Raw genomic sequence first — 15,866 nt, forward strand, 5'->3', positions numbered from 1 at the left:
CCCTCCAATCCTGGCCCTTCTCTCATGCGGCATGAGAGTAGCCCCAGGAATGGTTAGTGCAGTTTCCTGGGTCCCACATCGGAGCCTGCCTTGAGAACACCTAAGCAAGGAGGACGTTGTATGAGGAAGGTAAGTCTATTTATCCTCACCACCCACCTTACATGCCAGCCGCCACTGATTATGGAATGTGCATGCTGGATATGTACAGCAGCACTTTTTATTGGCATTTTTGTATATGAGGAAACATTGGGCCATATTATCAAGAAAGGGTGATACATTATCGCCGCTTTTATTGGCAGGAAACTGCCGCTAAAGCCGCGATAATGGACTTGATAATAGGCCCTTGTGAATTCCCATAGAAGCCCAGGTTAACACCAGAACCTGGGCTTCTATGGGAATTCACAAACTAAAGATATTGAAATCAGAAGTGCCGTCAATCAAACCCATATTTAGTTTGACTGCAGACTGAAGGGAAATGAGGTCACCTATTAGGTAAAGTGTGTAAAAAAAATGGGCTGTAAATCAAGAGTAAGCAAATGCTGGAATGTGGAAAACTGGAGCTTTAAACTCAATCAAGTAATCAAACAAACAAACAATCAAACAAGCAAACAAACAAACAAGCAAACAAACAAACGAGCAAACAAAACAAATAAACAAACAAACAACTGTTTAACACCAGCTTGGGGCATATAGACATATAGTGGCTCCTATCATTACATGAATTAAGTACCCCCCACCCATTCTGTTTGTGCCCCTCTTTTTTTAAAAACAATATTTTCATTTCTTTTTCTTTCATTTTTGTTCTGGTGACTCGCAAAGGAGACTACTTGTGTTGTAACTGTTATACCACTATGATCTACATGGTGAAAGTGATTCTAGTTTTTGCTTGCGTCCTGTTTATCAATATACTGGGCCTTCTTTAGTGCCTTTTATCCAGAGCACTCAATTCTTTTGTAGCCAAACTCTTTTTGCCCCTCTGATTTAATTCATGGTCTTTGACAGGCTTTGGTTTCCACTCAAGACTGAGCTGAAGTCTCATATCTTGTCTGAGTAGGACTGGCTGGTGACACGGTCTCTGATTCACAAACTGGTTTTATTGAGATGTAAGAGTGGCCTCCTCATTTTAGACCATTTATACACTTTTTGCAGATCAATTATCAAAATCATTTCCAGGATCCATGTTGACATGAGGTAAGCTTATTTGCTGGTATTCATCTTCTGCTCAGCTCATCATGCTTTATTTATAGGAACAATTATGTTATGGATTTTTTTTATGATTGTTTTTTTGTAAAAGTGTTGATAATGTTTGTCCTGATGATGGTCTCTGCCTTTAACTGAAAAAACACCGAAACATTGAATCTCATAACTGAATGTGAATCGTGCATCATAGCGCTGTATTGCTGTCCAGAGTACATGCGATTATGTGCTTCTTTTATTTCGCAACCAGCTATGTTTAGTAAAATTCAAGATGTTTGCTTTGTTATATATTCACATTTACACTTGGTGATTATACCCTTTGCATTTTATTCATCTCCATTATTTCAGTAGAGTTGTGCTTTTTTTCTTCTTGGTTGAGTAACAGTTTTCCAAGGTTCATGTTTTTCAGTTTTTTTAAAAATAATGATTGATTAACACAATGTTGTAGATAATGGTTGATTTTAGTTGAATATAGCACTTGAATTTGAAGACTTTTGTTAAATGTTTATCCATGTAGAATCCCTTTGCAATAAGCACGCTCATATTCATTGCACCAGATAGGATCGCCCAACCTTAGCGAAGTTTTCAGAGCAACAAGGAGGTAATTTAAATACAGGCCTGACTCGAGCTCAGTATCCTAAAGCAAGCCCTGTGATCATGTCCTTTGATCAACAATCGCCTACTCGAAGTAAATAACTCAATTCAACAACCTCATGTCAAACCAATGTTCACCTGCTCAGGCCAATGTTCACCTGCTCAGGACAATGTTCACCTGCTCAGACCAATGTTCACCAGCTCAGGCCAATGTTCACCTGCTCAGGCCAATGTTCACCTGCTCAGGCCAATGTTCACCTGCTCAGGCCAATGTTCACCTGCTCAGGCCAATGTTCACCTGCTCAGGACAATGTTCACCTGCTCAGGCCAATGTTCACCTGCTCAGGCCAATGTTCACCTGCTCAGGCCAATGTTCACCTGCTCAGGCCAATGTTCACCTGCTCAGGCCAATGTTCACCTGCTCAGGCCAATGTTCACCTGCTCAGGCCAATGTTCACCTGCTCAGACTAATGTTCACCTGCTCAGGCCAATGTTCACCTGCTCAGACCAATGTTCACCTGCTCAGACCAATGTTCACCTGCTCAGGCCAATGTTCACCTGCTCAGGCCAATGTTCACCTGCTCATACCAATGTTCACCTGCTCAGGCCAATGTTCACCTGCTCAGACCAATGTTCACCTGCTCAGGCCAATGTTCACCTGCTCAGGCCAATGTTCACCTGCTCAGGCCAATGTTCACCTGCACAGGCCAATGTTCACCTGCTCAGGCCAATGTTCACCTGCTCAGGCCAATGTTCACCTGCTCAGGCCAATGTTCACCTACTCAGGCCAATGTTCACCTGCTCAGGCCAATGTTCACCTGCTCAGGCCAATGTTCACCTGCTCAGGCCAATGTTCACCAGCTCAGGCCAATGATCACCAGCTCAGGCCAATGTTTACCAGCCCAGGACAATGTTCACCTCAAGCCAACGTCCACCTGCTCAGACCAATGTTGAAAGGGGCATATGAGCGAGGAGGTGACTCCTGTCTGAATTAATAGCAATAGAAGCTGAACAGGCTGACAGTGACAGGCTTTGTGTTGAAAGGGTTTGGGTAGCGTTGGCTGAGCCAACACATCAACAGGGAGAGCCGAGCCAAGGCTCAGATCTTAGAGGCAATTGTCATGTGTAAACCTTGTACGTGGCCCAGATTTTTATAGAGAAACATTGTATTCTACTAAATCAAACACAATAGGTTTCTATAAAATTGATATTCGTAAGTCACATAAATGAAACTGTTGTCATACACGATAAGGAAAAAAATTGTTGGTAAAAGAAAATACTCGCCTAAGATCACACAATTTAAGCGAGGAAGCTGCAATTTTATCCAGTTTCTGGTTTCACTTTGTCCAAATCAGCCAGTAGATGGGTATTTATTTATCTTTCCTCTGTGTTTTTTTCTGAAGTTTATATATAGCACAAACTCGACCCGAAGGTATTGGAGTGCTTAACATGAGCACCAGTCACAAGGTCACCATTAACAGGGATGCCGGGGATCACAGAATGGTGAGATGAAGTCGAGACTCAACCCTGGTTCCCCAGTTCCAAAGTCGTCAGCTCTGACCCTACCACCACATCCTGGGTAGGGATAAGTGGCAGGCAGAAGCCATATGAAAGCTTGGCTCGTTAATGGGCTCGAGGTTCCAACAGAACCTCAAGCTCAGCCAGATCCAGGCTTCAGGCTCAAGCCAGTCTCGAGATTTCAGTGGCTCGACCACCTCTAGTTTGGGGAGAAACAAATGGAGAAGAGCTGTGACCCTGCATTAGTTATATTTCACACTGAGTGAGCCAACCAGGAGCTGCATCAGAAAAAGCCCCCTTAGCCAGATAACAGTAATCCATTCATCCACCATACATATCAGAGATCCAGAAAGGACCAAAAACATGTATGTTGAGTTCAATGATTTCATAATGCAAAGCAGTGGAATAACCTACACTGGCATTAATCAATGCAATGTAATGTGCAGCGAAGATGCAGTGCAGTAAAATATGTTGGCGATAAGAATAAACAGAATACTATGTATTTATTATTTTGTTGTGATCCAGAAATAATTGCAGACGTGAGGCAAGTTGTTATTTTGAGTGCTTAATTTGAGCCGGTGGTTTCCAGTGCTCAGCACTGGCACTTAATTTTTAACACCAGCACCTATGACAGTCTGCCACATGGTGGCGATATTTGTCTAATTTACAGATGAGAACAACAACAGCTATTTATTAATACAATATACATGAGAAATAACTAATACTTGCGAACAAGCTATTACTATAGCTTTGGCTTGAATATTCTGAATTGTCACGCTTCTAGGAATATAATGATTTGTAGTTGTGTTGGTTCTGTCATAGGCAGCGATGTCAGGGGCAATGGGTATTGCAGGCTGCAGCGGCCTCCTGACAGGGGCCCTGTTTTTATTTGTTTGTTTTTTATAATTTAAGCAGTGGTTAGTTCATGTTACTTCCTCGCTTTATTATCTCATCAATATCATAAATAGAAAGTAAAGGATGTGCCAAAGTCTGTACCCACGGACCACGCTGCAGTCATTTTGTGATCAGCCGCAATAACAGCGCAGGGTCAGAAAGAGCACTCCACAGTTGCTGCCGTGTGATCTGAAGAGAACATCTTTACATTTACTGTATACTAGCTACAAAAGTAGAATATACTTAAAAACATATCCAAAAGAAAATTTAAAAAAATATCTCCACAACATTTTTTGGGCTGTAAGTGTTAAGAATCAAGCCTTTGTGAAAGCACTTTACTTCCAAATTCCAAAAGTCAGAAGAAACATATTTACGCATTACGATCTCACGTGGAGCCCTTGGTGTAGGTGCTCTCTTGAGTAGCTCTGCCACAGTGCATTAGTTTCATGCTGGATTTTCTCTAAGTATGTGCTTTACAATACCACATGCATATGCATGGAACCTTTTCTTGAGGTTGACCATATTGGAGGAACTAAGGAAATGATGGGGCTTACCTGTGGCGAAGTAAGATACCTTCCACCCCCGGTTCTCCCCAGAGTTATCGCTGTGGAACAGAATCTGGACACTGTGGCTTCCCGTCTCTATCCTCCCTGGGGATTTATCACCACAGATGGGGCCGAACTCCTTCCTTCCGGCTTTAATCTGGGAAGAAAAACAAAAACATACATTAGAGGTGATCTGTACGAATGGACAATCCCTCTGCCAAGGTAAGCTCGCAGATATCCTTACCAAGCCTGGGGCGGTGGAGCATCAAGGGACCTTCCTCAGGCCTGAGATATCTTGTGACCTACAAAGCATGCCAGGGTGTAGTGTAAGGTATGTGTGGCAGAAGCAATCTCTTGTAATCTAAGGGCCACATAACCAAACTACTTCTGTTTAATGTCTAAACCAGCAGCATGGCCTGCAGTGCCAGTTCATCTTGCTGTGCATGGTCTTTCATAGTACTTACCTATTAATACACATTTAGAATATATATGTGGAGAAGTGTGGCTCAATGGTTAGAGCGGCAGACCCTGATGCAGAGGTCTAGCCCGGGACCAGGGTTCAGTTCCCGCCTCGGCGGGTCTTGGGCTCAATTTCCGCGGACCTGATAATTCTTGCCTCGGTGTGCCCAGGAGTGGACGCCTCACAGGGAAAAGCCAGGAAGGGTTCCACAGCAGTATGCGTACAAGCGCCTGAGATACCCCTTCGGGGGTGGATTTGGTGGGCTATACAAATCCTACTACATTTACATGGGGGATGATGCACTGAAAATTATACGTTTGTAAAACCAGACTTTAGGATGACAACTTTGAGTAGAGTAAGGCCATATGCATAAGTTCCGTTCCAAGAATCAGGTGGAATGGCTTGGGTACCCCGCAAAGAAATATTGGGGGGACCCTTTCCGGTCACACCCTGAAAAGCCACTTACCCCTGCCATCTACAGGAGAGGTTTTATATCTGTTCCAAGGGTAGGAAACGACCTGCAAAATGGTTCTCAGAACCTACACAACATTGGCTGATGTTCACAAACACCTCCTGATTGGCTTTCCCACCCCTACGTCAGAGATTTACGTAGGGTTTTAATTGTAAATCTCTCAGCTGTAGGATAGAATTTGAAGACTCTCTAGAATGCTTGAGGTGTGGATCTGGTGCACATGGACAAGGTAAGTGTAAACATGTAAGAATAAAGCTCATGTGGGGTATAGCCCATGGAGTAGTAACTACAGATATGAGTTTACATGCAGAGCGTAGTGTCCTGGACGAAGAGCAGCAGATGAACAACCAAGCGAGGCAAAGCGGGTCCATGCGAAGCTCCACTTTCAATATCAGAGTGAGGAGCGTGTAGAGAACTCAGTGTTTAGGTGACAAACTCCAACCTGAAGGCCAGGTTGGAATGGAGGAATGTGATCTGGAAGCTTGAAAAGTCTGGCGGTAAAGTTTAGGACTTTGTTCGGAGTAGAAGGCGTGCTGTGAAAGGCTGACCAAGAGCCCGTTCGTACCTTCAGCCTGCTCAGAACAAAAGCATTAATGAGAGGGTACACAGACAAAATATCGAAATTTAAATATCGATATACAATTATATCGAAGTTTAAATATCGATGGGACAAAATATCGAAGGTAAGTAATATCGACAGTCTTAATATCGATATTAGTATGATATCAGTAATATCGAAGTTTTAAATATCGATGTCAAAAATATCGAAATAATAACTTCGATGTTACTAATATCAATTTTAAAATAAATTTAGTGTATATTATATTGTATTTAGTATGTTTTATTATTTATTTTTAATGTAATTTAATTAAATATTGTCTATTACTACTGTAGCGGGTTGTGGGTTTATAGGGGAATAGGGTGGGAAGTAATTTAATTATGTTAAATTAATTATTAATTAGTAGGAATTATTAATTAATTGAGAATTAATTTTTAATTAATTTTAATTAATTGATTAATTGATAAATATGTTCTGTAGCGGGTTATGGGTTTATAGGGAAATAGGGTGGGAAGTAATTTGATAATAATTAATTAATATATGTTTGTAAATATTTTATTTAATAATTAATTGGTAATTAATTTATATTAATTAGTTAATTAATTAATATAATTTTGTACATATTTTTAATTATTAATTAGTTGGTAATTAATTAATATTAATTAGTTAATTACATTAATTAGAGTAATTTTTTAATATATAATTTTTTGTTATTCTTAATTAATTAATTGGGAAAAATAATAATTATTAAATTAAATTAATTACAGGTAATGTGCTAATATATTTACTTTATTGTTATTAAGTAATAATTAATTGGTAATTAAATAATATTAATTAATTTTGGGTAAGGGAGTATTTTTAGGGTTCAGGGTCAGTTTTCAGTTTTTGGGTAAAGGGGTATTTTTAGGGTTCAGGGGCAGTTTTCAGTTTTTGGGTAAAGGGGTATTTTTAGGGTTCAGGGTCAGTTTTCAGTTCTTGGGTAAAGGGGTATTTTTAGGGTTCAGGGTCAGTTTTCAGTTTTTGGGTAAAGGGGTATTTTTAGGGTTCAGGGTCAGTTTTCAGTTTTTGGGTAAAGGGGTATTTTTACGGTTCAGGGTCAGTTTTCAGTTCTTGGGTAAAGGGGTGTTTTAGGGTTCAGGGTCAGTTTTCAGTTTTTGGATAAAGGGGTATTTTTAGGGTTCAGGGTCAGTTTTCAGTTTTTGGGTAAAGGGGTATTTTTAGGGTTCAGGGTCAGTTTTGGGTTTTTGGGGTACAGGGATATTTTTAGGGTTCAGGGTCAGTTTTGGGTTTTTGGGGTACAGGGATATTTTTAGGGTTAAGGGTCAGTTTTGGTGTTTTGGGGTACAGGCGTACAGGGTAAAAATAAAAAAAATTACATTAAATCAATTAAATGAAATTAAAAAAAATAAAATTACATTAAATTATTTAGTGTTTTATTTATTTGAAATGTATATGTATTAGTTTTAATTTTGTTTTAATATTTTTATTTAATATTTGTAAAATTATATTTATTTTAAAATTATTTTTACATTATTATTAATACATTTAAAAAAACGATATTTTTAACTTCGATATTTTTGTACTACGATATTATTTTTTCGATATTTTTGTACTTACCTTTATGAAGATATGACTCCGATATTTTTGATGTCGATATTTTTGTGCCGATATGTTTGTATTTCGATATTCTGTCTGTCGATATTATGTCAGACATTCAATGAGAGACTGGCTGAGTAGAGGGGTACCTATTTCTCCTGGTTGTAACAGAAGTAGTGGTGATGGAGAATTTGAGCCATAACTTCTTTAAAATTACTCCTGAATTGATTTCTTACATGGCGGTACGAGGGTGATTAGATGAGAGAGGATGAGACCAGGCAGATGACGTTAAGCGAAGAACCATAAATATCGGTGGCCTTCCTGTGGCGGAGAGGAGAATGAAGGACGCAAGAGACCTCTGATGGCAGAAAAGCAATGGAGAGCCAAGGCTGGAAATGGAAGGACAGAGCTGGGAAGGCAAAGATTATTTAGGAGTCATTGGTGCAGAGGTCATAAAAAGTCTAGAGAAGAATGGTGCCACCAGGATGGTAGACTAAATTGTGAAGAAAAGAGAACCCAGGACAAAGCCTTGGGGGATACCTATAGGAAAGGTTATTGGCAGGGGAGGAATGTGGATATTGATACAGAGAAGCTGTGGACAACTGGGTAGGAGGAGAACCAGAAAAGGGCAGAGACCATGAGGTCAGAAAGGAGAAGATAGAAGGGGGAGGGGATCTACAGTGCTGAAGCCAAAGAGTTTGTGAAGTTTGCAACATGAGATCGCACACTCTAAGATGAGTGGGGTCCATGTATCAGTGATGGGAGAGACATAGAATAGAGATGTGAAAATAAGGCAGCGCGGGGTTCGGGAGATGGAAAGGGATGAGGTAGACAGGCAATTGTTATCAGGAAACAATCTAAGATCTGTGGGGGTCTGGAGCTGGAGGACAAGAGCAAAGATATGAAGCATCCTCCTTAGAAGCTGGTGAGAAAGAAGTGTCTGAAAATATCACTGAGGCAGAAGAGAATGAAGGAAGATAGAAGAAAGTGTTGTAACCATCAAGGCAGAAGCTCTGGAGGGCACACAGGAGGGGTGGCTGTCTGGGGATGGGGAGGAGTTTACCTGGAAGGCAGAGGTAAGAAGAACTGGCTGCCAGGGGAGGGTGCAGTAAAGATATGAGGAAAAGCAGCGAGAGATAGAGACAGTTCAGAGATGATGGATTATAAGCACTCTTTGGGGCAAATGAAATAGCACAGATGTTCTGAACCTGTGGTCTTGGCAACCCTTGGTCCACAAAGCGTACTCAGGGTACCTGACAGCTTAGATAATTAAATATTATCAGATTTGCGTAAAAAGCTGAATATAAATAAAGAAGCAACATGTAAAATGTGAACATGTAAAACATTCAAGAAATGGGAAGGAATTCGAAATTGTAATCTAAAAATTAAGTTAGGGTCCTCAGATTGATTCATGGGAGCAGTTTTAGGGCTTTAAACCGAATACAGTATGGATGATGAGTGACCACAGTTGAATTTAGAAAAGCTAAAACCTTCCCATTGCATCTCAAATTTAGATTTTTTGAACTATTTGTTTGTGAGTTGAATAAAATATTTCAGCATGTGTGTATTTGTTTGATGAGTGCTTGTTTCCGTATTTTCGTGTATTTTGTTGCCGTTCAAATAATCAAAATTGCTCGGTCCCACATTCAAATGACGACTCAGTGAGGGTGCGACTGGGCGGTGGTTCCTGGATTCCATTGATGATTCAATGGGGGTCTCCGGATTCCAATGATGAATACGTTGGGGTCCCCGGATTCCGATGGTAATTCAGTGAGGGGCTCCTAATTCCATTGATGATTCAGTGGGGGTCCCCGGATTCCAATGATGAATCAGTGGGGCTCCCCGGATTCCATTGATGATTCAGTGGGGGCCTCTGGATTCCAATGATGATTCAGTGGGGCTCCCCGAATTCCATTTATGATTCAGTGGGGGTCCCCGGATTCCATTGATGATTCAGTGGGGCTCCCCGGATTTCATTGATGATTCAGTGGGGGCCTCTGGATTCCAATGATGATTCAGTGGGGCTCCCCGAATTCCATTTATGATTCAGTGGGGGTCCCCGGATTCCATTGATGATTCAGTGGGGGTCCCCGGATTCCATTGATGATTCAGTGGGGGTCCCCGGATTCTATTGATGATTCAGTGGGGGTCCCCGGATTCCAAAGATGAATCAGTGGGGGTCCCCGGATACCATTGATGATTCAGTGGGGGTCTACAGGAGTCAGAAGTTTAAGATCCACTGGAGTTTGTTATCTGAGAGGGAGTGCCAGGAGACTGTCCGGCTGCATGTGGAAGACCCTCAGACATAATATGAGCTATGACACAGCTCTCACACTGCCTTGACACGGGATTCCACGGGTAAACTGGTCTCAGTTGCTGATCCATGGATTACTTTTGGCAGTTTGACCCAAACAGCAAGGCAGTCCCTAGAGCAAACGCGAGAGGTGCTGCGGGTAACAAATTAAAACAACATAACAAGGCATGCAAGAAATAAGGAACGTACGGACCAGCATCGACTTGATGCAGAAAAAATAAAAACCTACATAGCAAACATTAACCCCTTGGCTGCTGGGGGAATTTTCCTGCTGTGCTGGGGGGCGGGGGGGGGGGGGCGGGCACAGCACCCCGGTGCTCATGACGAGCTCAGCTCGTCATGAGCTTCAGTACTCCTGTGCTCATGACGAGCTGACCTCGTCACGGCCGCACCCGTTTCAGTAGAACGTTCAGCACAACAGGGAAATTATCCCAGCGTGCGAGCGTTCTAAGGGCCATGACGAGCTCAGCTCGTCATGAGCACGTGAGCACTGTAGCTCATGACGAGCTGAGCTCGTCATGAGCATGCAAGGGGTAAAGGAAAAAGCTCAGAAGGTTGTCTTATATAATTACAAATATGCCTGTTTGACATGCAGCGCTCCAACAGAGCCTTGGATCAAATGTGTCAACAGGAAGCCACACCACATGTACAATGTTCATGCCAAAGGTTGTTGTCTGAGGCCAGCAGGGCTGTGTGCAGTGGGTGAACCCAGGTGCTGCAGGCTGTTCTGGAGTCCCCCTGTAGTACCAGTACGGTCTGAGTCTAACTGCACATAAGGTTAATTTTTGTTGTCCTTCATGTCGACCAGGTCACTGCGTCGTCTGCTCCTTATGATGTCATTAGCAGTGAGACTGCTCAACAGTGTGGCTCATATCATTCCAACAACCCCATCAGACTTTAAAAAAAAAATATTTTAGTTTTCCAGTAAATTTGCATATACGACCTGTTCAGAGATTGGCAGAGTATGTGGGGCGTATGGGTGTTGGGCGACGTAGCTACCAGGATCCTTTGACCAGCTTCCCTGGTTCGATGGCCCTTTGGATTGGCGGGGGCAGGGGAATTTTACCACCACCTTTGGCTCACTCTAGCTTCACTCCAAACACTGCACCTTTGAACTGGGAGGAGGAATCCACCGCTGGACTTTAAAGTGGGTGGAGTGGGCTTGTAGGTGGCAAACACAGGGGCCATGCTTGACTCCCTAACCTGGACAACCATGGTGATTTCCTTTACCCCACTGTGTCTGTAGACGGCTAAGCTGGTGTGGGGAGGAACCAATGGGCTTCCCCAGAGACAGGGAGGGGAAAGGGCCTGCTCCTGGAACCACCAGGGTGTCAGAAACACGTGTCTAGAGATATACAGCAATGTCAGCACCAACTTGGGTGAAAGACTCCAGCTAATTTTGAAGTAAGTTTGAACTGTGTACTGCATTTACCAGGATGCAAAGGGGCGAACTTTGCTGAGACAGTGAGGCAGTGTGCTCCCAACCCCCATTCTGTCAGAGTAGAGCATCCCTATGTGGACAACCAGGTAAACGTGCCAGAGACTCCTGGACCTAGCCTGATTGGGGTGGGGGGGGGGAAGGTGGGGGTAGTGGAACAGGTGGCTGTGGGTGCGGCAAAGGCCAGGGGACAGGTTTAGAATGATTTCTGGGGTCATCTGGGTCAGAAATATAACCTCTGCTCATATGTAGGAATCAGAAAAACTATGCATGTGCCTTATTCAATAAAGGGAATTGCACATATTAAGCAAGTCACCTGCCCTGAGCATCATTACGTGGCCAGCACATTACTGACGTAGAGTCCACGGCTTGTAGCATCGCTTGGTTGCGTCCACCTCCTGGATTCAGGACTGGTGTGTGGCCTGCTGTGGACACCAGGGCCCCCATCTTCTTTCAGCAATAAACCCAACATCCTCGGGACAGATCCCAGGATCACTTGTGATTTTGGAATTCTTCTTTCTACCTCTTGGCCGAAGAGAAGCGTAAAACGTGTGGATCAGTCCCTAGGCGTGAGTTCTGAGTGGAACTCTCTTCCACCAAACTGGTCCTTGAGTAGAGAATAAGTGATACTTTGCCCTCACCAACAAGAATCTCCCACACTGACCCCTTTGTACACAGTGTTCATTCCAGGACCTTGTGCATTTGTTTTATGTGCAGCTAAATGCAGGCTAACATATCCTCTGTGTGAAGTCTTAGATGATGGGCACTCACCAAACTCACTATTTCAGATGCACAAGTCATTCTTCACATCCACAATTGATTAAAAACTTACATCTTTATGCTTTTTCTGACTGTCATGTTCCCCAGTAAACATATGACCTGCATCACTTAACCTGAAGTAGGTTTTCCCATTTTATAACATAGTTATGTTATCTACTACAGAGTATTTATGTATACAAATATTTCTGATCGACTTCTTGACAAAATACTTTTTTATGTACCCAGACAAATGTTCTTTTTGTGTACATCATATGATGAAACATGAATAAAAGGCTATAGATGCCACATAGGTGTGCCTTTACCATTATGTATTTAGAGGTGAACATCTCTATCAGGAGAGCCGGGTCCCAAAGGGTTATACTTCTGAATATCGACTCCAACAATATCGAGGTACAAGAATATAGAGGGCAGAATATCCGAGGCACAAAATATCTAAAGGTAAGTGCAGATAGGGCAGTATCGATTTACTATTTAAAAACTTCACATCTACATACTTTGTAGGTATGTGTACCACCGGGGTACATATATCTAGATTTACTAACCTGTATGTATTTATTTGTTTAACATTTTGTCTTCAATATTCAGTCCCATCGATATTGTGGTTTCGATATTCAGGGCGCACCCCATTTCATAAGGGGTCCTGCCTATTATCAGCATGCAGTGCCTGGGCATTCGTGGGCATCTGCGAGAACAGTTAGGCTCCTCGGTGAATACACTTCAGGTTATCCCAGACCTAGAGGCTGATCTTATTGGGGTACATACCTCCATAAAGAATTTTGCATTCTTATTTTTGTTTACCTTTCCAATTATTATTTTGGTACTCCTGTTCTATACTGGTCTACTGTATAGTAAACATTGCTGAGTGTGTTTTGGGGGGCATGGGTGGCTGCAGAGAGCCCACCTTCAAATATTGTTAAAGTCTGAAGTGCGTCTGATTCTAAGGCCTTGATTACGGGGTGCTCTTTATATTCCAACCCATCTTAAAATCTACTGTTCACGCATGAGTCAGGATTAGGCCCTTAAATTAAGGCAGGTCAAACCTGTCGAAATTAACGTAAAAAAATTATATGGGCCTAGATGTATCATCGTTCCTATTTGCGATTTCTTAATAGCGATTTTTACCGAATCACTATTAAGAAATCGCAAAATGGGATGTATGCTTTAAATCGCTATTTTTTTGCGATTCCTTATTATTCCTAATTTGCGAATTCGCAAGATTGCGAAATAATTCTCCCATTGCAAATTCGCAATTTGCTAATCGCAATTAGAGAATTATTGCAAGGGTGCAGGGGTGTCTTATGGACACCCTGCTGCACCGCTGAAACTTACATGTGTGTGCATATGGTGCACATACATGCCCTATGGGCATGTATGTGTGTTACATGCCACCCTCAAAATTGCCAAATTTTGGTTTTTGAAAGGATTTCGCAAATTAACACGAACCTCAAGTTGGTGTTAATTTGCCATTCCTTAACCTGAATTCGCAAATTAAAAAAGCTTCATACATGGCATTTAAGGAATCGCAAAATTGCGATCCCTTAAATGATTAAGCAAAATAAGGAATCGCATATTTTTGCGATTGCTTATTTTGCTAATTTCACATACATCCCAAAACATGCAAAATGTCCGTTTGCGATTCGTTAAGGCAGAAAAGTCTGCGAATTTCGGCCTTAACGAATCGCAAAATGCTTGATACATCTAGGCCATGGTATTTACCGTACCATGCAGATTATGATGCATTAAAATCCAAAATCTGCATGTTGTTCCCCACAAATTCATAATAGGCGTGAATGATCTCACCCGATAATTAGTGTACCCCCTTAGTCTAGCTGTTTATCGGGTGCAATAAATAAAATCTAAACTCGTAATCAAGCCCTTAGACTGAACAGCATTTCTGGTCTCAATATTACATTATTATTGAAAGTATAAATTTACTATACGTAACTCCACAATTATGTAAGTGACTATGTGTTTGTGTGTGGAGTTAAGAACATACATCTCCAAACTTCCCTTTATATCCTTGCCATCACAGTATTGTGGCAGTCAACATTTGACTATACTATTTGCATAGCATGATGTTTTGGAGATGATATTCTGACGTACAACCTTGAGAAACTCTTGCCCATCTGCTCTGGTCCCCAGGGACCTGCAAAGTATAGCTGTCAGCCCTGGAGCACAAGAGGGACCAGAACTCATTGTACAAATCATCCCCTCGTCTGAGTAGGCACACTATGAACAAGCAAGACTCACCTTCAAGAAATCATAGGGGCACGAAACCTCAGGGTGGTCCTCAATGTCAAAGCTGTCGTCAAACACAAGGGTGATGGAGAAACCCTCCTCCAGTTCGATTCTGTAGAGACAGTCCGAGCTCTTGGGGTACGGGTTTGGGAAGTCGGAACTGGATATCGTACCACTTCGGAGGGTGAAAAGATTATCACTGCACTCCACTGAAAGAGACATGGAAACAGAAAGAGGTTGGTTACTGCAGCCCACTGAAAGATACATAGAAACTGAAAGAGGTTGGTTACTGCACTTCAAGAAAAGACATAGAAACAGAAAGAGGTTGGTTACTGCACTCCACTGAAAGATACATAGAAACAGAAAGAGGTTGGTTACTGCACTCCAAGAAAAGACATAGAAACAGAAAGAGGTTGGTTACTGCACCCCACTGAAAGATACATAGAAACAGAAAGATGTTGGTTACTGCACTCCAAGAAAAGACATAGAAACAGAAAGAGGTTGGTTACTGCACCCCACTGAAAGAGACATAGAAACAGAAAGAGGTTGGTTACTGCACTCCACTGAAAGAGACATAGAAACAGAAAGAGGTTGGTTACTGCACTCCACTGAAAGAGACATAGAAACAGAAAGAGGTTGGTTACTGCCCTCCACTGAAAGATACATAGAAACAGAAAGTGGTTGGTTACTGCACTCCACTGAAAGAGACATAGAAACAGAAAGAGGTAGGTTTCTGCACCCCACTGAAAGATACATAGAAACAGAAAGAGGTTGGTTACTGCACTCCAAGAAAAGAAATAGAAACAGAAAGAGGTTGGTTACTGCACTGGACTGAAAGAGACATAGAAACAGAAAGAGGTTGGTTACTGCACTCCACTGAAATAGACATAGAAACAGAAAGAGGTTGGTTACTGCACTCCACTGAACGAGACATAGAAACAGAAGGAGGTTGGTTACTGCACTCCACTGAAAGAGACCTAGAAACAGAAAGAGGTTGGTTACTGCACTCCACTGAAAGAGACAAAGAAACAGAAAGAGGTTGGTTACTGCACTCCACTGAAAGAGACATAGAAACAGAAAGAGGTTGGTTACTGCACTCCACTGAAAGAGACATAGAAACAGAAAGAGGTTGGTTACTGCACTCCACTGAAAGAGACAAAGAAACAGAAAGAGGTTGGTTACTGCACTCCACTGAAAGAGACAAAGAAACAGAAAGAGGTTGGTTACTGCACTCCACTGAAAGAGACAAAGAAACAGAAAG

At 42.1% G+C, this 15,866-nt stretch overlaps 1 protein-coding gene across 2 annotated transcripts in view; it reads right to left on the minus strand.

Annotated features, from left to right (window-relative positions):
- The window catches only part of MASP1 (MBL associated serine protease 1), a 219,026-nt gene that overhangs the window by 139,776 nt on the left and 63,384 nt on the right, over positions 1 to 15,866 (minus strand). For both annotated transcript variants that reach the window (XM_086944618.1, XM_086944619.1), the window contains exons 5-6: positions 14,618 to 14,814; positions 4,758 to 4,905 (exon numbers count right to left, since the gene is read on the minus strand). In XM_086944618.1, the coding sequence (XP_086800744.1) occupies positions 4,758 to 4,905; positions 14,618 to 14,814 (345 nt within the window). The remainder of the gene's footprint in view (positions 1 to 4,757; positions 4,906 to 14,617; positions 14,815 to 15,866) is intronic.

The sequence above is a fragment of the Lissotriton vulgaris genome, chromosome 11 (genome assembly GCF_964263255.1).
Source record: "Lissotriton vulgaris chromosome 11, aLisVul1.2, whole genome shotgun sequence".
Classification (NCBI taxonomy): domain Eukaryota; kingdom Metazoa; phylum Chordata; class Amphibia; order Caudata; family Salamandridae; genus Lissotriton; species Lissotriton vulgaris.